The 24778-nt window shown below is 35.0% G+C and overlaps 1 protein-coding gene across 1 annotated transcript; it reads right to left on the bottom strand.

The window, feature by feature from the left end:
- Positions 1–136: 136 nt before the first annotated feature.
- Positions 137–24778, bottom strand: LOC132562526 (O-acyltransferase like protein-like). Its single transcript, XM_060227304.1, has 15 exons — positions 23632–24778; positions 22809–23000; positions 21830–21910; positions 20497–20587; positions 18745–19124; positions 15225–15413; positions 14054–14147; positions 12990–13103; positions 12730–12895; positions 7128–7207; positions 5545–5643; positions 4902–5031; positions 2849–3041; positions 610–752; positions 137–241 (listed from the first exon to the last, which is right to left on the bottom strand). The coding sequence occupies exons 1-15, from the start codon at positions 24776–24778 to the stop codon at positions 137–139; spliced, it is 3204 nt and encodes a 1067-aa protein (XP_060083287.1).

The raw sequence follows: 24778 nt of genomic DNA, 5'->3' as shown, positions 1-24778 counted from the left end.
AGTCAATGTAAAACTTGTATTTAAAATCAAACGAATTAAACATTAGCACAATCTAGATATGTTGTCATTTCTTTTATCATCTGTTTGTCTTTGTTCTCTGATAAATATGTCTAATAGACTACATTAGAATATATTTTCAAAACATTAATTTCTCAAGCGCTATGAAAGGAGATTCAATTGTCACCGTCAACAAAAAAGCAGACATGAAGGACACTGTGAGGTTTCCAAGGAAAAGATGGACCTGAAATGTAATATAAAGGTTTGATAAAATTCTATGACTAAATTTTATATGGTAAATTTTTGGACCCTGAAATATGAAATAACATTTGTGCTATGTCATACACAATGTTAAAGCAAAGGTTTGCAAAACGTTCATGTTTTAATGAGTGGTCGACTCCTCCGATGAGTTCAACATAAAGCGGAACACAAATATAAATGAACCTAGGTTTGTCATGTTTTGTGAACTCCAATTAGACATTAAAACTTTGTAGTCTAATTCCGCTGGGTTTTTTCGAACATTTACCCAAATAGTTTTATTCAAACACACAAGTGACAGATACGTAAACGTGCATTGTAGGCATATCCTCTTAAGACATGTAAAAGACGTACCATATTGTAGTCAGTAACATAAAACAGGGCACGCCGTGAGAATCCATGCACCAGCATCACAACGGGATGAATAAGGTAGCAGGAAAATGTCAGGCGTGACAAAGGGACAAAGCCTTTCCAAGACAGGAGGGAGTTGACTGGACCTATGAAATAGATAAAACGTCATGTAATGAGAATACAAAAATACAAATTAAAAGCTTAAGACGAGATCCAACAACCATTATATTGATGAATGATGGAAATAGCTGCAGAATCTTTATGTTAGACTAACAGACAAACGATTGGCGAAGAAACATCCCTAAAGGAGACTCGTGAGAGTTATATCACTGCATATAAACGACATATCAGTACACTATCAGTACTCTAAGTAACCAAGTAATTAAGAATTTCAATAATAAAATCAAAGAATGCTAGAGCCCATAACAAGTTTGTTTGAGCAAAATAATATTCAATCATCTAATTGCAAAATGCAATTACCCGTTACTTTGTTTGGAAATGAAATGTGCTAGGATTCTACTTAAATTATTGCGATTAAATAAAACCTTATGTATTAATCATGCATTTACAAGGTAAAAATGTATGTTGTGTGAAAACAATAACAAGAAATTACCAACAATTCAACATTATCATAAACTAAACTCAAATTCCATTGAACTAGGGCAACATATGAACAAAAGAAAGAATTACACGGAGAATCATGAATGAGTACAAGGAAAACACATCTACTTCATCGATGAATATAAACCTTGCTCAATCCAAGTTGATAATTACACGTTATCAAATACATGCAGCATCATACTTGCTTAAAGAAATAGAACATTTCTTAATGACATCAATTCGACGACCGTAAAATTTCCCTGTATTTTCCGCCACCTTGCATCTTTTAAAATCATGTATAACGAATTTGTCCGTCCGTAATTCGTCATAATGGGAACAGGCCCTTGAATATCAAATCAACTGTGACTTATCAACACCATAGGTTAGCGATGCAGGAATGTTGCTATCCAGAAATTAAAAATACTCGATTTAGAGGTTGAAATAATCACGTTTTACAATCATCTTATTGGAAATCTGCCGATGTTGGTTTTCGTTTTTTAGACGATTTTAAGACCAATATATCTGAAAGTGACATTAAATGACTACGCATATGTTGCCCTAGTTCAATGATCTTCGATAAATTCAGCCTCGTATAAAAACAATATCAAGTTATCCAACAGAAGAGCAGACAAGTTATTAGACACCTTATCTGGCACAATATCGATCTTATAAATCTGGAAGTGTGGATCGAGCAAAGCTGACATGTGGTTTGTTTTCATTTTAGTTTTAGACTTCAAAGTCTTTTAAAATGATGGACCGAGAGTATCTAAAACATTCAGAAAATGAATCCAACGAAGCAGGTTCTTGTTTCATCCATTTTGTGGCATAATTTTCAACAGAATCCACGTGTCTTGAAATTCATACTCCAAGTAACAGAAGAGGTTTCACGGTATCCAATACCCTTCATACAATTCTCTTGTAGCTTTACAAATTGAATGGTGCTTAAATCATCAGTTGCTATGTGCCCATCTCACCATAGTTATAAGTAAAGGTAGAAGAACATGCTGACAGAGGACTACGTCTAAGATCATCTGCATTCAGTTGCTGCAGTGTCTGTTTATAGTTAATCATTTGACAAGTTTGGATGCGATGGGTTTGGAGTAACTAGAGGGAATTATAGAGATATTTCTGCTTTGAAAGTATCGTGTAATATTAGCATGTACAGACGTCCGGTGTAAAATATCGCTGATGTTTATAGCATCCCTCCCTTATTTACAAACTCAACCTTCCTAAATGGTGAGTTATTTGGGGATCATGGTTAAGAACAGGTTGAAAACCAGAGTTGTGTTACATCTTCAATATTTTATGAAGTCTCGTAGCTAGTATCCACAGGTCAGAAACAGTATAAACTGAATCCATTTGAATTTTCGTAACACGGAAAGAGAAAGAGAATATAAGGTAGCTCGAAATAGATGGACACGAAAAGGTGTTTGGAAAGTATCCATACGTGAAGTCATATCCGCTAGATTTATCATGATGCCTCTGACCATTGCTACGATTATCTTCAATTTGAAAAGAGAATAAAGCCATAACGTCAGTTTTCAAACAGAGTCCGCGCGGTGAATGCAACAATATGAAATGTTATTTCATTCAAACAATCTAAAACGTTGATATCTAATTTTTTAAAATAATTCTCATTTACCTCCCATGTTGTTATGACATGCAAAAACAACCCAGGCAACACACATCGCCCAGACAGGTCGGTCAAAAGCCTCGTAGAAAGCGTTCTGTAGTTTGGTCCATGGTTCCCCTCCCTCCCTATTGAATGAGTATATCGAGTACTTCAGTGTCAGAGCGACTGCTGTGGCGATAGTCCAACCCGCAAAGCCAATCATCTGTCAATGAACCAATGTTATAAATACGTACCTCGGAAGCACAATGAAAATCAATCAAAATTTAAACAAATGGTTAACTTCATCAATATATATATATATAAAAAAAAAAAAAAAAAAAAAACTGAGCTCCTTGCGCTAAACTCGAGTACTGCCACGTCACAAACAGTCTCGCGATGTGTTTGAATATAAACCTGTGCTGGACAAGAATTGTATGCTCCGAAAGGTATCGTATGTATTCTCAAACCTCTCATTGCTTGTTTTGTTCAATTTCTCTGAGTGAAATATCCTGCAATTCTTGTTTGCTGTTTGGTGGATAGACGCTATGTTGTGATTTTTATCATCCTGCACGTCCTGTTATAATGGATACAATAATTCAATGGAATTGTAGAAGTCTTCGATCCAATATTGATAAAATTCTTCGACTGTCTCAAGAACATAACCCTAGTGTAATCTGTCTCCAAGAAACGCTCACCAGAACCAAAAAAATCAATATAAGAAAATATTCATGGTTTAATTGCTTCGGTCCTGTTGGTAACAAAGAAACTGGTGGAATTACTATCCTTGTTGACAACTAAGTTCCTAACAAAAACATACAATTAAATACAGACCTCAAGGCAACTGCTGTTAGTGTTACGCTCCATATAATGCTAACAGTATGCTCCATCCATCTCCCTCTAAACTCTGACTTTACGAACAACCAACTTAACGAAATCCTATCGCAACTGCCTCCTTATTCATACTTTTGGGCGACTTTAATTGACATAACAAAATTTGGGGTTCACCCGACACTAATGGCAGAAGAACAAAAATTGAACAATGTATATTGAGAAAAAGCAATAATAAATCTCCAACTTATTGGCATCCTTCTTCCGAAATATTCTCCCTCTAAACTCTGACTTTACGAACAGCCAACTTAACGAAATCCTATCGCAACTGCCTCCTTATTCATACTTTTGGGCGACTTTAATTGTCATAACAAAATTTGGGGTTCACCCGACACTAATGGTAGAAGAACAAAAATTGAACAATTTATATTGGGAAAAAGCAATAATAAATCTCCAACTTATTGGCATCCCTCTTCCGAAATATTCTTGCACCTTGATTTAACTTGATGTCACCCATCTTTGTTACTCGATTTCCAATGGACGATGCATGACAATCTCTATGGAAGCGACCACATTCCAACATTTCTAAATAATTGTGGATCCACAAAGAGCGATCCCGATAGAATCCTGTTAATAATCATTTAAAAAAATAAAAATTAAGACCAGGCGATAAAAAACCAAAATGATGTTTTCTTCCGAAAACGATAAAACTTTCAATCAACCTTTGTCAATGTTAGAACTTCGGGAATCGTTGAAAAAATCACACGAATCTGCAACAGGACCTGATGGTATTCACTATCAGTTCCTAAAACATCTACCGGAGTCATTAGAAAATATGTACATGTGTTTCGAAAAGCTGATATACATTAGTTTAAGTAATACTCATATTACGGAATGGTACCGACGTTATAGAGTTACTAAACTGGAATATGCTTCACAAACACGCAACTCTCCCGGTCAAATTATACTGCAAACGAGCAAATCCGTCGTAAGAGTACCACATCATGAGCGTTAAGTTGTGAGTATTAAAATCTAGACCAGGGACAAAACCCAAAATCTTTCTCCCAAGCGACCTCTCAACTAAATACAGCGTCGGAAATCTAGAGTTGGTTTTGAAAAAAGAAAAAGTATAGTTAAAGATAGAGCCTCGTTATGAGCCCATTTCATTCACATTTCTAGGATTGATCAATGTAGTGACATCTAAACATTAAAAAACCAGTTCATTGAAAATAAGACAAAATATCGATATTATTACCTTATTAAATGGTTTCCTTGGACGTTTCCGCATAAAAATTCCGAATAGAATTCCTACCATATAAGCCGCAACTCGACACCAAGGAGCAATGTAAATATTCTCCCAATAGGCACCACCGTCCTCAAATCGCCTGTAGATACAACATTTTAACTTAATATAGATCTAAGGAACAAATAGTGCCGCGTTAATTCAGTATCATAGCTATTCTATATTGGAAGTTAAAATCACAACAATGTGATTAACAAGGGAACCACTACAAATAGGGAAGGTACTTTTTAGTTGTCATACATAAGGTCAGAATCGACAAGTTTATCAGGTCTCTCACGATTTATCAGGTTAGAGTTTTATTAAGCCTGGGGTCTTGACAACATATTGCTTCCTTATATTCATCACCATATTTGCGGAATAGTATACATCTGACGACATTGATCAGAACATTTTTCATTTCATAGTGATATGTGTATCGATTATTTGCCAGTATCCATAGATGTATGCTTTTCTGTGGGATTTTATTTTATCCAGCCTATGGTACATAATGGTTTGGTAATTTATTTACAAATTAATTACATGACTCCTATCCAATGTATAAGAAACTGGTTAACGTGGAGCAGGATATAAAGATAATTTGTAATATCATACTTACCGCAAAAGGTTTCCGTTGAAGATGTACTGTCTCCACATTGCTATACCAATACCGCTCAGCATCACCAATACACTGATTATGATTCCTACCGAAAGTTTCCTGACAATCCGTAAATATGATTATTCAACATGATAGTTACTATAAATGCATGGCATTTCATCAGCTCGTAAAATCTTGCTTTCTGTTTCGGGCGTTACTTGGTTATTCTTTTACTCTTTATTTGTATCTATTCCCTGTGCCACTTAATTTTAAAAACAAACACTCGTTTCCTTGGTCATATATATGCACATTCACAAAGATACATATTTACAGTTTATAATAGATTTCAGCGCTTAAATATTGTATTTAAGGCATACAGCACAAAATAACATTTAGATACACTAGAAGCAAATAAAGAATTACCTACGTAATGCAGCTGCTCAGTTCTTTACGGACTGATATGGTAAGAGCCCTTATTATAGATAAATTATATGCGAAAGAGGAATGAAGAAACTCAAGAAAATACCAAAATGTCAATAGAATCATAACCCAAATCCAAATTCCGTACAAAGAGTACAAAAGCTAAACAAAAGAAAGATTAACATGGTGACATCTGAAAAAACACAAGGAGAATAAGATCAGGTGTTCCGGAAGAGAAAGCGTCGTCCGTCTTATCGACGACACCCAACATGTGAACTTTCATATCAAACGCACAAAAAAAAAAAATGTCGACCATAAATATTCCCTATAATTTTCATCAACATTCAACTTTTCAAATATACCTAAATAGGGAGGCATATTTGTCTATATTCTGAAAATGCACTTCTTTAACTGAATCAAGCTTGGCATGCATTTGACGGCAAATTTCCAGAAATAAAGTCCGTCACCTGTATTCTGAGGTGTTGAACATGAGAAACACAAGAAAATATCACGTAATAATACAAATATAAAATGGTATAAAGTACAGTTTCCTGATATGTAATTGGCATCACACAACGTCCAACTTACTGAAGGTACATAGTAGCTGCCTTTATCATTATTCCGTGAAATTAATTGGTCAATAAAAATCCATACCTCTATAAATGTACTTGTATGTCAATGAAGTTAAATGTTGTATTATTGTGTAATGTATCTATATCTGTCTTAAAGGAGTCTTTTCAGCATTTCATGTTTTGTCCAACTTTTGAAGAATATTCCTATGAAATTTCATATATTGATATAGATAAAGAATATTGTTATTTTATTTGTATTGGACCCTGGTATTTTCTGGAGATCTAACCTAGCCACTTTCAAATTCTGCATTTCTGTATATCGTAGATTAATCGTGATTTGTTGAGTAAACAGCAGGCAGTAAATCTTTCAGCTAATGTTTGTAATAATAACAATTGTAGGGATAATTATTTACACACTTGGCACATGTTATTGGAGTCAAAATAATGAAATAGCAAAACCACAATGCATAAAATTAGAAGAAAATAAAAGATTGCAAGAGGTGTAATAATAATATTGCTATCAAACAGTTGAAATGGTTCCTGCTCTCACAGTTGAAATTTGACATGAGTATGTTATACATTGTAACAACTGTAAAAGCACTGTATACTTACAAAGCCATTAGCAGGAGGATAACTAGAGACACTGTATAAAACTGCATATCATTTGCCAGGTACCAAGACCATCCCATGCACTGTAAGGATTAAAACACAAAAGAAATTCAAAAGACATTCTTAACACATTTACGTATTTGGATTATGCAACCTAAATGAAGCTGTTTAACTACAATCATTCCATTGCCGATGAAAGAAGTAGGTCGCTTTTTTGTTCTGATAAGCGTATGAACATATATACTGTGTAGATATTTTACAGGCCACATCGGTAAGAGATGACACCTGTAGGAGATTAACGATGTTGGTATTAATTCATTTAACACCATTTGTAACTTCACTAACAGAGAATCAACAAAGTGACAGCCGCTTTATACGTGTCAGTCGTCGCCTGTTTGCTCGAGACTGTACCAAATTATCAGATAAGGCTCTATTAGTATCAATGTGCAGTCCAAGCCTACTGCACCAGTCAGAAAATAAGTTGTTGGAATACTACACGGTTTATAACTATTCTTTAAAAAAAAGATATACATGTAAAAGAAGGTTGTATGTTGTCGTTTGGTTTTGATCTAATAATAAGACAAAATTTAGATATGTTGTGTTTTCTCTTTCAACGCCATTAAAACCTGAACATTCAAGGAGAATAATGGCATGCAGACATAAAAAGAAAAAATCAATAAACATTTTCCATATTTAGTTTGGTTTTAATATACTATTAAAATCAAACAACAGATACAATTAAAGAAAAAGCATTACAAAATAGATCAGAAATAACAATAAAATACAGAAATGTCAACAATATTTTAAAATCAAATTCGAATCAAAAGCATATCTTTGAAAAAGAGCAAAAGAAAAGAAGGAAAGCTTCATCTGCTTCTTTGTGAGCAGATCAGTATTTTTCAAAACACCTCCCCTGCGGATAGGGGGTAGAATATATCCGCTGTACCCTCTGCATGTGGTAAAAATCCACTAAAAGGGGCAACCTGTGTGCCGTTGGTTGCGTCCCGTTAGTACTGGGAGAAATGATCCTGGTGGTTGAGGGGACGGTTAGGTGGTTTGCGCTTTATTCTCAAGCAATTTCGCATGACCTTCCCCCAATACTTTTTTTTGCCTCTATCTCAGTAAGATGAGTGGTCATTGTGGTCCTCAATGATCAATCGGCTGGTCATGCCAAGCCTTGGGATGTTTACATCCCAAATCCACTGCGATGCTTTGGTTGCAAGAAATTAAGTCATCATTCTGATAACTGTAAAACACAGAAAGTGTGTGCTAAATGTGGAGTTGCGGGCCACGAAGATGGGTCGGCAGATGGTGCTTGTGATGGTCGAGCTCACAGCGCGAACTGTGGTGGAAGGCATCCAGCATATTCAAGAGATTGGTCTGCTTGGCGCAGGGAAAAAGAAATCCTTATACAAACAACAATACTTTCCTCGAAGCAAGAAAGATTGTTGAAATACCTATGTCGGGTCCATCCTATGCCAGTCGTACCAAAGGTGGTATTATGATCGTGGAGACCCGTGATGCTGCAACACAGACATGTGATGAGGTACACAGACTGACATGGCATGCGACAATCTTTCTGGCATTCGGCTTGCTACATCAAAACCTTCTTCAACAGTCATCTCGACCACCACCATCACCATCAAAACAGAATCAGAACCCTCAGTTACCATCAAAACCTGCCCCCAATACTCCAAAAGTGAAAAACGAACCAAAATAAAAAAAAAATATCTGACGACCCAATTCACACCTCCAACAAAATTGGCTCTCTTGAGGATAAGGAGTACCAGGTAGCTACTTCTAGATCCTCCAAGATCTCCTTAGGTTAAATAAATAGTCTAGCTAATTAACAATGGCCCCGCCACTTATCTCTATTTTTGTTAGTCATAATGGATACAATAATCCAATGGAATTGTAGAGGTCTCTGATCCAATATTGATGAAATGTTTCGACTATCTCAGGAACATTACCCTAGTGTAATCTGTCTCTAGGAAACGCTCAGCAGAGCCGAGACAAATATCAATTTTAGAAATTTTCCATTATTTAATTGTTTCGGTCCTGTTGGCAACAAAGCAACCGGCTGAGTTACTATTCTGGTCGACAATCATGTTCCTCACAGAAACATACCATTAAATACAGACCTCCAGGCAACTGCTGTTAGTGTTACGCTCCATAGAACGCTAACAGTATGCTCCATCCATCTCCCTCCAAACTCTGACTTTACGAACAACTAGACGAACTCATTTCGCAACTGCCTTCCCCTTTCCTACTTTTGGGTTACTCGACACTTATGACAAAGGAACAAAAATTGAAAAAATTATATTGGAAAATAACCTTTGTCTTTACAATAATTAATCTTCAACTCCTCCGGAACATTCTCGCACCTTGATTTAAATTTATGTCACCCATCTTTATTACTCGATTTCGAATGTACGGTACATGACGATCTCTGTGAAAGCGACCACTTACCAATATTTCTAGGTAATTGTGGATCCACAGAAAGCGATCGTGTGCCCCATTGGAAATTATATAAAGCAGATTGGAGTAAATTTGTACATCTAAGTACCAAAATTTTTCAACACCATTGATTTACTGATTAAGAAGACCCGATAAAATCCTTTCCTACCGAACTTCTTGAGATAGCAGAAGAATGTATATCAAAATCCAAAAGAAAACGCAATAAAAAACCCCCTGGATTAATGAAGATTGTGATAAAGCTATATGAAATAGGAAAACCGCTTTGAGGCGATTCAAAAACAACCCCAAAAGCGACTAGAAAGGTATGGGAAATGATTAAACGAATCTGAAAACTAATGGAAAATTAGCCACATCGAAATTTGATATTGCAAATGCTTTAGGATCTGCTTTTTCCAAAAATTCGTCTGCAAATAATCATTCCAAACAATTTCAAAAAATTAAGACCACGCGTGAAAAATCTAAATTGAAATTCTCTTCTTAAAGTAATGAAACTTACAATTAACCTTTCTCACTGTTACAACTTTGAGAATCGTTGAAAAATCACATGACTCTGCAACAGGACCTGATGATATTCACTATCAGTTCCTAAAACATTTACCAGAGTCATCATTAGAAAAATACTTCTAGATATTTTCAACTATATTTTTAGATCGGGAAATGTCCCAAAGTCATGGAAAATGGCAACTGTCCCCAAACAGGGTAAAGATACAACAAATCCCTCCAGTTACCGCCCAATATCACTTACGGGTTGCATTTGTAAAATTCTAGAGCGGATGATAAATTCAAGATTAATTTGGTATCTGGAATCCAATCGCATAATATCACCCCTACAAAGTGGTTTTAGATCTAAGCGAGGTACCAACGATTATTTGGTTAGACTTGAAACATTTGTGCGTGAGGCTTTTCTAAAGAAAGAGCACTTGGTTGCTGTTTTCTTCGATTTGGAAAAGGCTTACGACACAATGTGGAAATACGGCATAATGAAAGATCTGCACGATATAGGTATTGAAGGTAATCTACCAAATTTTATTTCAAATTTTCTATCAGATAGAGTATTTCAAGTCCGGAATGGAACGACCCTTTCTGATGTCCATCAGCAGAAAATGGGAGTACCACAAGGTAGTATTCTTTCGGGTACACTTTTTTTTTGGACTTAAAATTAACAGTATTGTCAAAACAGTATCCCCTTCAATGGAGGGCGCTCTTTATGTTGATCATTTCATCATATGCTATCGGTCTAAGCATATGAATACCTTCGAAAGACAACTACAACAATGTTTGAATCGACTACAAGTTTGGGCAGATGAAAATAGTTTTAAACGTTAACAATCAAAAACAGTTTGTATGCATTTTTGTCAAATTCGGAAACAATACGACGATCCAAATCTGTCTTTCTGTGGTGTACCCATTCCGGTTGTTGAGCAAACGAAATTGTCGTTCCTTCCACACATATAATACCTTAAAGCCAAATGCCTTGAGGCACTTTATATTCTAAAGGTTGAGTTCCACACTGATTGGGGAGCTGAGAGAAAATATTCGCTAAGACTCTATAGAGCCCTTATTAGTTCAAAATTGTACCACGGTTCCATCGTGTATGGATCAGCTAGACCTTCATATTAAAAATTATTAGACACTGTACATCACCAAGGTCTCAGATTCGTTTTCAGAGCTCTTAAAACCACACCTACAGCATGCCTCTATGTAGAGGCTAACGAACCATCACTATGTAGCCGTCGAAATAAATTGGCTTTGCAATACGCCATTCAGCGAAAGTCAAATCCTTAAAATCCTGCTTTCCCCCTGTATTTGATCCAAAATATAAAACCTTGTTTCAAGGCAAACCAAAGACCATTCCATCATTTGGTATTCGAATTTCCGCCCTTTTCAAAACACAAATATTGATGTTAACCAAATTCAGTCATTTGGAACGATAGAAATTCCATCCTGGCTCATGAATTCACCTAAAGTTGACATTTCACTTCATGAAATGGTTAAATCAGACACAGACAGTTACATCTTTCGTTCATCCTTCTCGACATAAAAGACATAAAACGTTTATATATTGATGGTTCAAAAGATAATGATAAGGTTGCTGCTGCCATGGTTACACAAGATGGAACCTATGGATGCCGGCTACTGAACACCGCCTCAATATTCTCGGCAGAAGCGCGAGCTATCTACCTCGCCCTTGAATATATAGAAATACAGTAATGAGAGCTGTTATCCATTCAGAATCTCTTTCTGTTCTACAAAGTCCTTAATACTATATCATGAACTTGCTTTCAACTTTCGTATTGCTAGGTTCCTGGGCACATGGGAATACCAGGCAATGAAAAAGCAGATCTTGCAGCAAAGGAAGCTTAATCGCTACCACCTGTAGTTTTTAGACTTCATTTTACCGATTTTAAACCAAATTATTAAACAAGTTTTAAAAGCTCACTGGCAGGAGAATCGGAATACATATACCAATAACAAATTGCACTCCGTTAAACCTGTTATCGGTGATTGGTCTCCAGGCTATAGGGACAACCACCGAGACGAAGTTGTCCTTGCCCGTCTTCGAATGGGTCATACATACCTTACACATTCACATATGTTGAAAGGCGAAGCTAATCCGTGGTTCATAGGATGTAATGAGCTATTCATCGTTATTTATTGGACTGCAGTGACCCGTCTTCTCGAGAACGTTTTTATCGTAACATTACATGTCAAAAATCCCTTTTGAAACTGTTGAGATTTGTAAAATTCTACGTTACCTGAAAGATGTTGTTCTGTATAATAGACTATGGCGTACCATTTTAATCTTTTGTGTTAAAATACCAATTTTTAACATTTGTCTTTTACCTTTTGGTTTGTTTAATGTTATTTCCTTTTGGACCGCTGTGTGTTTCACCGTTTGATGGCCATAATGACATTTAATGTCTTGACGGGCCGTTAAGAATGTAATAATAATAATAACTTTGAAATATTATGATATAATTTTTTCTACAACAAATGACTTGCCATATACCTAAATATTATAAAAAAATATAATGAATATACAGGTATAAATAAAAAAAAACCTAGGTCCTTGTCTTAAATTGTTGAAGCATTTGTTGAATGTACGCAAAGTTAAATATTGTGTTACCTGTTCTTGCCGTTTGATGAGGTTGTTGATGTATAACATATTTGTCCACCAATTATTCTTACAGTATTGGCGATAAGCGAATTCAAATGGCTTAAGCGGTCCGTTCGACAAGTGCTCTGTCAGTGTTGCGTAGATAAGCAAAACCATTACGTACAACGGCGTTAACCTAAAATGACATATTCATATATAGTGTATGCATGACGTTATTTGTTAGGTTACAATGGATAACAGACTGTAGTATTACAATCAAGCATACTTACCTCCAAAGTCTATGGAAGAAATAGTGAAAGGCATAAACTCCTATTCTGGATCCCTTCACTTTCTTCATCAGCTTTGTCAAGGTATCTATCTGAGTGTATGACAGCAACATGCCACTAGGTGATACAGAAATATATAATATATAACCACAACAAAGTCATCACAAGTTTGTCAGCAAGTCCCCATTTAGAATGATATCAAGAAACATTTATCTATGGCATGAATACGATCACGTTACATAGTTCATAACAACATTTAACAAAAGTCTTTTTTCTGTGAGAGAACAACAGGATATTCGAAGCTGATGTGAAGCCTTTTCAGTAAACAAAAAACAAAAAAACAAAAACAAAAAAACGCAATAATATATAAGGTATTGAATTTAGATTTGATTCTAATTTTAAAAAAAGGTTCTGTTCAGGAGTACGTGTTTGAATTTATTTAAATAGTGGCACGGCTCAGAATTTACACATGTAAAACGTTCATTTATGAAAATTACTAAGTCTATTGAATTATGTGTACCTTCCAATATATATCTGGAAATTTTAGCGAATGCTTTGGATTTTCTTCAGTCTCCTGCTAGGTTTTAAAATCAGGTCCTTAGAATCACGTACGATTGTTTAATGAAGTTTACCCCATTATTCGGCTCGACTGTATCTTATTATAAACCTTGTTAAAATGTTATTCGCCTGTGTTCTATTTGTAAACTGGTTGAATTGACAAGCTTTTCATTTTAATGTTTAACGAAAAGATGAGTTTGAATTCTAATACTTTTAGAAATGATATGATGATAATAGCATAACTCATTTCTTTTCGAAGTTTTTCTTTGCTTCATATATCGTTCAGGATATTTTTTATCCACTTTTGGCAAACTTGATGACATACATCAAGCCATGTACGCCGACATAGCGCTAAAGTCCCGTTCAATAACAAATAACTTAGATGTTTCTCATTCTTGTGTATGTTTAAATATTAGAGAGCGCTTGATACACAGTGTGTAGAATAGAAAGCAATCTAACCGCCATAAACATTATCACCATCGTTGAATCATTCATTTTGTCATTCTTACCTCAACAGGAAAAACGTATCGACGGCCGAGTTCGAAGCCATCACTCCATGGAACGTAAAACTGTGCTTCAATTCCAAGTAATCACTGGGGTTTACTGAAAACAAATTACAAAAAAAAAAAAAAAATAATAAAAATAAAAAAATAAAAAATAATAAAAATAAAAAAATAAAAAATAAAATAAAATATATTAACATGAGCATTTATTTTTCTTCTGTTTAGTATGATTCCAAATAATAATAAAAAGTTAAATGCCATGTGTGGACACAATGAATTGCATCTAGATCATTTTACGAACCACTTGCATAATTGAAAAGATGGCTCTGTGACGCCTTTGACACAAACCCAAACAACTCCAGAAAAAATCGTTATTCTAAAGAACCTAATTATAATGTGTATGTGAACGGAACAAACGTATCATGCAACATCTAGATCCACATGGTTACTGGAGTTCATCCTTGATGGGAGATATCTTACGTGGAAAACATAATTGAGAGTTTGCTGATATTAAAGATTTCCTCAGAAAAGGGCCACAAGGAATTTCTTGCATACAAAAAATGTAAGCACGAAATTGAATTATGATATGCCACACGTTAATTTGTGTAATTGTAATTATACATTGTTGTAAATAAAATTACATGATTGTTTTGCATTTCTTTGTTATATATATATATATACTCGGACATCTTGCTGATTTCGGGAGATTTGTAAATATGTCATTTTATGGTACTTTCTGATAGTGTGTTACAATTGAATCTATTCAATTTGGCTTAATAAAGGTGTGTTCCTGTTTAACCTGCTCCAGACCAAAGGTGATTATGACATCCATTCAAGATTATGGTCAATTATTACAATGCTCTCCTTGTTAGTATATTGTGACTGTAAGGGATGCCAGGTTAAGATATTTTGGAGTACACTTTTGTGGTGGCATTTTAGGTCGGTGTCAGATTCGAACCATTACACGGAGGGTTTCAAGAACATAAGGGTTTCTGAAAATACACGCACCTGTCATAAACACTAACCTCGCATAATTGGGATATCCTGGAATGGCAATATTTGTATAGAAAACATTTTTTTTTAAATGCAAACCCAAAATTATACCAGGCAGCACGACATCAGACTGAAGTCGATAACTTGAACATCCCATGACTCACACTGACTTACATGTACTTACCCAATGTCCAGACTTGGAAGTAATTATGAGTCAAGCCGTGAAAATAACTATGGACAAGTATCACCCAGGTGATAGTTATAAATCGTATCCCATGCAAACAACTTATAGACTTCGATGATGTCTTTCCAGCTAGTATCTTCGGGATGTTAATTTGTAGGGCAAACGCCTTAATCACCTTGATCAATATCCCTGTAGCAAAACAAGCCTTTGATTATATATAATACATTTTCATTAACATAGAATAAAAACGAATACGTCGTGACTAAATGAAATAATTCACCACATGCATTGTACAAGGTTTGTGTGTAGAAATATAGATTAAATTCCAATAAAACGTCCGTCTATAGAATTTGACGCCATAGTGTTGGCATTATCAGTCAGTATCGCATGTTTCCCTGACTTAGTATTGCAAAGCTTCCCAACGATCTTTATCAAAAGATAAACATAGATTTCATATCAACGTATATGTTTCTATATATATATCACTTAAATTGATTAACCAAAACAAATCGATAGTTTCTTCAAACAAACTATTTGAAACACATTTTCGGAAAATACCGTTCTGTTTCGAAATCATGTTGAAACTCCCTCTGCTTCCACTGGCTCTCTATCAAGTTCATAATGACAAACGAAGGCGGCATATAGGTTCAATAGTGAATCGGCAACAAATGGTTGTTAATCAGAGGTGTTTCCAATTCGTAGAATTTACACATGTGCAACATATTCTACCAATAAATAATATTCAGGTGATGTGTATCGATTACAATGTTAGGTAATCATTAAGTGAAGGTGCAACTCAAGATTGGTGTACTGTAAACAACTAGGGCGATGTGACCGGTTACGATTAAAGGGTTTGATGTTGGACGTTCGGTTTCCTTTTTCATTTTCAAATATTTTCTCGTATAGAATAGGTAAAAACAAACGTCGTGTGACAAACATCGTCCCCTAGCGAACATACTTCTTTTTTTTCCATTTATGTTTATGACATTTTTTTCACTCCGCCCGCTCATACGTCATATGACCCTAGTATTGGGACTTTTAAAGAAAACTGTTGGCATTTCGTTGACACAGTGGCATTTTACATATGGAAATACGTATGAAAACTTTTTCCGAGTATTTGTAATAATAATTAGTAATTTCATCTTAAAAGCAGTGATTGGCTGTAAGATGTTAATACAATATAATGCTTAGCAAAATGAACTATTATAGACGTCAGTATACTGAAATTGAAACAAGAAGTGGCTATGGTAATTTGTATCTTGTGAAACAAGAATTTTGGTTTAAACCTTGTGTTTCAAATAGAGATTTAAACTTGTCATCTTAGTATGCATGTCGACAACCTTTTCCCGCCATCTTTAACGTGAAGCTTTGTTGAATAATTTATATTTCGTTACTATTAGAATTATTTTGTCGCTTCCACTATCGGGAATTGCAACAAGCAATTTGAAATACGATTTTAAAAGTAAGACAGCTTTGGCGGCATATTATGTCATTTCTTCGCGCAGTATTGCCAAAGTAAGTTTAGTTACAAGCATGCACGGATACAATTTGTCATTCAGACCCCAGGTTTTGTTTTTAGGTTATAGTTCAACAAACGCAGATATTCAAAACAGCATCCTGAAGAAATATTATTTCTAAATTTGAGTAAAGGATTAATGTAGATCAAGGGACATCTACCAAGAATCCAGGAACACACTTGACCACTATCACCATGACCGTCTTTTATGACGTAGCGGATTTTTAATCCTTATATTTTGATTAAAATGATTTACAGTAGATAAACAAAAAGTAGATTAAGTACTCATATCAAGTTGGGTTTTTTTTTATAAAGGGAACCGCCTTATCGACTTAAATCTAGACATTTTCTGTTGTCGTGAAAGGCGGGAATTGAACATTGGAATGTATTACTTTTCTTTTGTAATGTAGTTTTCTTATATACAAGTAAACAAATTATTTTTGAACATTTTCGTCGGGCTCGTAATGTAAGCTGAATAGATGTTATTATAACAACCTGTTAGAAAACTATGTATAGCGATTGGGTTACTTCACATTCATCAGAGAAATGACCAGTGTGTTGCGTATTTGCACCAATGTATACAGTGTTCGAGTTGGTTAAATTCACTAGACGTTTCGGCTCATGTCATAAATGTACAGTAATGTGGACAGTAGTGTGACGAAACGGCAATAGAATTATTGTGAAATAAGTCGAGTATCCAGACGTATAAGGTAGTAAAAACATACTATCCATGGAAATCGCTTTGCTTAAAATCAGATGTGCGATAGCCTAACATTCACTTATTCCTGTTTATTTCTGGTTCGCTGTGTGATTTCTTTGATTTGTCGCTAACATTTTTACCATCCCTTACATTTGAATCATCCCAGTTGGTAATATGATTTTGCTGTATGCTATGATTAGGTAATCCCCATTTTGTGATCTGGGACTAGAATGCGTTCGAATCTTGTGAATTATATGTCTTCTGGGGTTTGCATGTCTCCCTTGACACCAAAGCTCTTTCATTTTCTCCGACATAGGATGTGCCGCGTTTTCTTAGGTATGAGATACCTTGAGCGAGCAATGATATTACATCTTATGAAGTTTCATGGCTATTGTCATCTCCTGGCCACGGCATATTCTCTGAATGATTGCAGACAACACATTTATAAGTTAATCTTGATAGTTTGTAGCTTTTCATGGCGCCACAGATGTTATTCTGCTCACGTAATTTTTTGTTTTCTTGAAAACCGTTTCACATCCATTGCGTTAAACTGCGTTCAGCTTCTTGTGGGAGAGATGGTGAGATTGGACGCTGGGATACTAATCTGTACACCAAAACATTAACAGTGCCGTCATACGAAAGGTCGCAAAAAAGGCATCGCGTCATTGACTTCGTCTTCACGTAATGATATTTGTGGTATCTACAATATTGATATACGCAGAGAAGTCTTTCTGTGACCCTCCAGTATGCCATCTACTTCTATTTTCCACATGCTAAGCTGCACTCTAAAGGACAGTGACTTTAGCGTCTTTCTTCAATTGTCATATATACATGGCGACAATAACTGGAGATACCAAGGTGTCAATGACTGATGAAGGGGTGCAGATACACGGTAAGGCGGATAGAGAAGTATAAGTACAACTGCTATTAATTCAATACTGTCATGAATATGAGGCTAACTAATGGTTTCAGCGAATAATAGCAAGTGCGTTACCAGTGGGCGTTCTAGTTAAAGAAATATAACAGCATATGAAATAAATTACTCATCCCTTTGAATCTAGACAATTGATCCACTTTCTGCCAGGTCAGTTGAGTTATACAACAGGGTAAATAACTTCACACTGGTTCAACTAGTTGTGATTTAGTATATAATTAAGTCAAGGTGCACACTCATAATTATGCTTCAAAGAACCGTGCATAAAAGCTTAAATATTAAACAAATCTAGATCCCAGATGCTTGACCGAATGACCAGACTAACTTTGTTAGAAGCGGCTTCATATGCAATTTGCTGAAATTCAAATACCTTCTTTCTTGCCTGACCGGCTAAGGCTGTTCTCCTGATTCGTTGATTCATTTCCTGTGCTGCCCTCACTTTTTAAAACATCATTTGGCTGTACTTCACTGTTTTGATGAGTTGTGTCAGGCGCTGGTTTCTCATCATCCGCATGAAGTCCATTTGGTTCGGAACTCCTGTCTCCATTTTTCGTAGTGCAGTTGCTCTCTACCGAAACGTTTTTCAAATCCTCAGTTTGTTCATATTCACCTTCCTTCTTACTATCTAAGGCACTAAAAACACCATTTAATTTGACAGATTCTTGATTATTACTGATGATGCCACGTTCTTCCAGCGAGACATAGATAGTACCACACAAGCAGAGGAATACCAAAAAGCCGATGATTATTCTGGAAAAATAATGATGAATGATATCAGCACATTGTTAAATTTAGTGTTGTTATGAAATGAAACATTCTTAGTTCGAATGAGATTAACAATTCAATTGTTTGTAAATGCAATGTATTATCTTCACATGTCAAAATATTTAAATTTTCTTTGGAAGTCAATTGTACAAGACTCACAAGTTCGTTTTCCTTATATGACCAATCAAGTATGTTTAGAGTTGAATGTACATTACATGGATGTCATGCTGTAATTATAAATGTCTCATCGGTAGTAATATGATTCACCAAATTATACTTCAGGAACTTCTCTTCTGAGAAGCACAGACATAGTGATTAGGAAACTTTTTAGTCGTGTGATGATCTTTAGAAATGCAAGATTTAAAAAGTAAATAAATGCAAAAAATCAGTTTGATGCTGCATTTCTTTTTCTGATACAGGCGTATATGTAACGGAAAATAATTCATTTTCCTGATTAGCAGACATTCATAATAATTCTTGCGGCAAAAATTAAGTAAGAGGTAATCTTACGATACTTTGATATAAAGAATTAAAGAGTGTGAAAAAATGAAAAGTTTGAATATTAATTGAATTCTGATATGACTAATGTCTAGTATTTAACTCATTAAAGCCATTATGTAAGAATGAGGAAATTTTCGCGAATGATTTCCTGATTTAGAAAGGAATGCGCACCAAATAGCCGATTTTTGTCAAAGATCAAGAAACTGAAATACTTGTTTCCGCGCCCTAAAACCGGCAAAGTGGCCAACCAAATCGGAATCTACATATTTGAAATCTGCGCTTTGCAATGATAATTCATGAAATCTACCAAAGACATCCAAACTTCTACTATAAAGTCATGGATGTTAGGTTACAGACACGTTCATGATACATAACGGAAAGATGCTAGTGTCAGTTATTTATATGGAAACGATAACAAGAACATTATGTTGACAGAAAAGCTGTATAAACAGTTTTGTTTATTGTTTAATATGACCTGTATAACTAGTTATGTTTAAATAAAACACGCTATCCATTTTGTGCAATTGTACTTGAATCACGTTCCTGATTTGCTAATATTACTGACTGGATTATTTTCATTAATAATAAATGAAATTGTTTTGTAAATATGAAATGTACATCAATACATAGTTATTATTTTTATTTTTTTTTCATTAAAAAATTGTCTAAATACGAGAAAAGGGTTATCAGAAACAGCTGAGGATCTAATTTATGAAATACTTATATTTTTGATGCCAGTCAATTACTATTATATATATATATAATCGATGAGCCGAATGAAATTATTGTAAATACCACGTGTTGATACAATCCGTCCATAGATGTATGCTGATAAAACAGAATATTTCCAACTTACAAAGTAATGATAGCCGGTAGGTCCTTCGATAAATCCGATTCTATTAGACACTCTACCTTCTCTACATTCCCAGTGATGTTTTCAAGCGCATCTGATGAAAGAAAGAAAAAATATCATTGATAACAAGAAATTCAGAATGATCTAAAGTATAGTTAAGTAAAAGAAATAATTAAATGAATATTTATATGATGTTACTAATTTTATGTTAATGACAATGACGGATATCCAACAACTGATCCGAGTACATATTGACTAAATTAAATGGACCGACACAACGAGAACAATGTCCATTGTTGACTTGCCAAGATATTTGCCATTGAATCCAATTTTTTCATCAAGACCGCAATGTTGTTTTAAAAAATGTTGCATGATGCACTAGCTTATATAGGCGTTTGGAAGAGACTGAATTGCAAAGATTGTAAACGAATTATAAGTTACTACACAAATATGTTATCTAAGTAGCTGCTTGTACTAGATTATTTAGAGGTAAGTTGATAGTGTACTGTGGTTCCAACAGCCGATAAATTGAACAAAGGAATCGGGTTATGTCGGGGGTTCGAAGCTCAGGTTGGACACTTTTAGTTTATTTATTTTGTTTCATTTTTAATTAATTATATTTGATATGAAACTGGTGAATGCCAGATTATGTAAATACATATTAGCGGCTAGCTTTTAGTAACAATAATAATAAAAATCTACTTTAGGAAACATGTTTCTTAAATATCGTACTCAGGCGGGTTTGCATATCAATCGGGGGGTGGGGGGATTTCTTCGGTGTTCACTTTACCCGGACGGATGGCTTAAAATAATTTTGCACTTTAGGTTAGGGTTAGGGTATTTTGGCGAAGTAGTTCAAATTTAATTGAAATTACTTGTACATATACTGAATACATATACCGACTAGTTCAGCTATAAATATAAACATAACTTTAAATATTACCTATACATTGACGAGGGATTATCTTCCAAATTGTTTTAATAACGCATACTTGCATGTTCGTACTTGGTGATACAGACAACATTCTTGAACTTAATTCTGAACAAACTTGCTTATCCCTCGGTAATGCATTTTAACTCTGTATGATAGTGATTTGCTTGATAACGGGAGTAATTTAATATATGGATACGCAAAACGCCATACATAAGATTACATGTACAATCTTCATGGAGGTGATGAATTATTTTTCAGAATGGACAAGGAAACTCCGACATTTATATAAAAACAGCAATGTGTGCAAATACAGCAAAACTGTAGTGTATTTTTCTTACCTCTTCCTGCAACAATATAGTTTTAAAATGAAAGGAAAAGAGTCATCTTGATGAAGTAACTTACCTAATTTCATAAGTCCGTACACATCGCTGCTTGTACATGTGTCAGGTAAACATACACCCCAAGTAATTCTTCCCGTGATTCCTGAGGCCTTAAAATTTTTCATAGATAAATATATTTGATATTATTTACAAAAGAAAACATGTATGACATAACTTTCATTGGCATGTTATTCATTCATGCCAGAAACGAATGATCAAGCTGCTGGAAAAGATTTCATTTCCTTTAATGCAAGGTTACGATATTGCCTAAGTAAATAATTTTTTAATTGATTACGGTAAAATTTTCGAGTCTTTTTCGCACCAAGGGCTCGCGAGGCAAGGTTACTACTTTATTGTAGACATGTGTACACGTGATTTATCGTTCACTATAAACCCTGATGCATAGATCGTTCGTTTTCAAACAAGGATAACTGCCATTGTCTTTCATTTGTCATCTTTTATCGGTATTAGTTGTATAACAAGTCTACTAAGAGAGCTTCCTTTCATGCAATCCTTATTTTTTTCAGATCAGTCCTATTTCCAACCTGTTTGCACTAGTGTGATAATTCTTTAATTGCAAAACATATTTAAATGGATTCATACGTTTCATTAGCGAAAAGTAATTGAAGACAGCGTTGCTTTCCAAAGGAATGATAATATAAACATTAATAGTATGCACATTCGCACAGTTGCTTTAATGTGCTTTACATTTTATGCATCATTGTACTGTTATAGAATTTAAACAAATCACGTATTTACATGAATTCAGATGAAACGCGAATCACACTACACATTAAAAATATTTGTCATTTATCTAAGTAAGTACACATCTAGGTGACATTTGTACGCGATTGCGAAATTTAGTTGTCAATTAGCAATTTGAAGCCGTCACGATAACCATAACTGTTTACAGATGTAGAAGGGAAATATTCGCCGCTCAAAGTGCATTAGTGTCATTGGATACATGGACACATATCAAAATAAAAATAGTCATAAGGAACTTACAGAGAATCCGTTACTTGGTATAATGACTCGGCAAAATCTAGTTCCAAAGCTTCTTGGGTAGCGGACAGTTCCAAGGACTTTGTTGGCTTTGATCTCGGACCTTACCTCCACACATTGATCCATTGAACCAAGCAAATTGAGGTTTCCTTTCGACATCCCGGCAGGCATTTTTCCAAAGGAGTCCACCACTACAAATGATTATCGATGAAGTCAAAGTTGTAAAATCATCGTGCTTCCTAACTTACTTACTGTTTTTATATTTATTTGTTATTGAGAAATAATAACATTGCTATCATGGATACGATAATAACAATATTCTAGGGCAAGAAAATATTTGTTTATCGTAAAAAATATTTGGATTTAGCGGATGCAGAAAATGCCATTTAAATTTTACTTAATCTCCTTATCTTACTCGATTCAAAACGGGTATAATTCACATTTCGGGTTCGCTTTGTGTCGCTTAAGATAACAAAATCTAATCATTTAATTTTCTGATGAAGTATGTGGTCCCCAGACTATAGTTCCAGGCGAATAGAAACAATGCTATAGCGTTTTAAAACATTTTTGTGACAGCATGATGTAAATGTGTTTAAAGGTAGAACAACCGTAATTATAGAATTATGAAAAACGTCTGTTTACTAAAGACAGTGGGAAAGCTCATGATCTGCGAAATCGCAAACATTGCCTAAAGCATCATTCCGCATTCATTTTAGTATAAATTTCTATCTGGGACATACATACTCTTGCATTTAGCAGTGAACATTTTTGTTACTTTCGAACGATGTGACAGAAAAATAAATCACTGGAAAAAACACTTACTTTTCAATGCCCATGCCTTCTCATTTTTTGCTTCATCCAAGAAATGAATGGTATCCTCGTAACAAATATCACTGATCTTGTCTTCCTCGGCCGAACTATTGTAAGGCAATAGATTACGCGCACTTGCAGCCCGAAACATTGGTGAAAATGTACCGAGAACATTCATCTTTTCTATAACATTTATATAGCTATTAAGTGGATCATTGATCAGTGAGGAAACATCTCCAGCAGAATTGACATGTTTGTTGTATGTCTTTATAAAATCTGTTTCAAATACTTCGAACATATAGTTATACGCTGGATTTTGTGAAGCTCCAGTAGCGGTCATGAATGTGGCGAAAAGAAATAGCGTATCCCCTTTGTAAAGTAAATCGAGGACTGGTTTACTAGCAATGTAAGACCTCGTCATTAGCCTCTCCATATTCGAACTCTCTATTATAGTTTTGACAATAGATAACGTGTTCTTTTCGTCATTCAGAAACCCGGTTCCTTCTTCATCTATACGTTCTGGAAGACCAGATTTAAGAAATCCTTGGCTAAGTTCATCTACCACAATTTCCATGACAGTTTGAAATGTTGGAGTAGAAATCGTGTAAGCGGCCATCTCGATTGCCTTGTTCAGTAGTATGATGAAGACAGTAGAATCATTTTCTTGTCGATACCTTTCAATAAGAGGCTTGGCGATTGTGATACTTCGCGTCAGTGTTCTTACATAGTTGAATTCGGAGCATAATTTTTGTATATCCTCATCAGAGAATAATTGAGATGAAATGATGTTAAGATCGGTGTTTTGCAATGCTATTCCCAACTCATCGGCAATGACTTCAAATATACCCTGAACAATCGGGTTTCTGAGGAAACCTGGTAGAGATGTAAGAACATACGATTTTATGGCATCCAGGAGTTCTTGGGATGCCGATGTGTTTCCGGACGAAATTTGATTCATCATATCTCTAGAAGCCATAACAGACTCGTACACATAGTGAGATTCTAGCTCATGCTGCAGGAAATAATCTGCTAAGAAGGTAGCTTTTTCCGAGTTGGTTAAGTTCTGGCTGGTAATGGTTGAAACAGAATTCTGTGCCGTTGTTGAAAATATACCAAGCGAAATCATAAAGGCAAGGACATATTGAGGAGTGTATTCCAT

The sequence above is a fragment of the Ylistrum balloti genome, unplaced genomic scaffold, assembly GCF_031769215.1.
Source record: "Ylistrum balloti isolate Yb309-2 unplaced genomic scaffold, AGI_CSIRO_Ybal_v1 Utg369570, whole genome shotgun sequence".
Taxonomy (NCBI): domain Eukaryota; kingdom Metazoa; phylum Mollusca; class Bivalvia; order Pectinida; family Pectinidae; genus Ylistrum; species Ylistrum balloti.
This window is presented reverse-complemented; position numbering and strand designations above follow the sequence as displayed.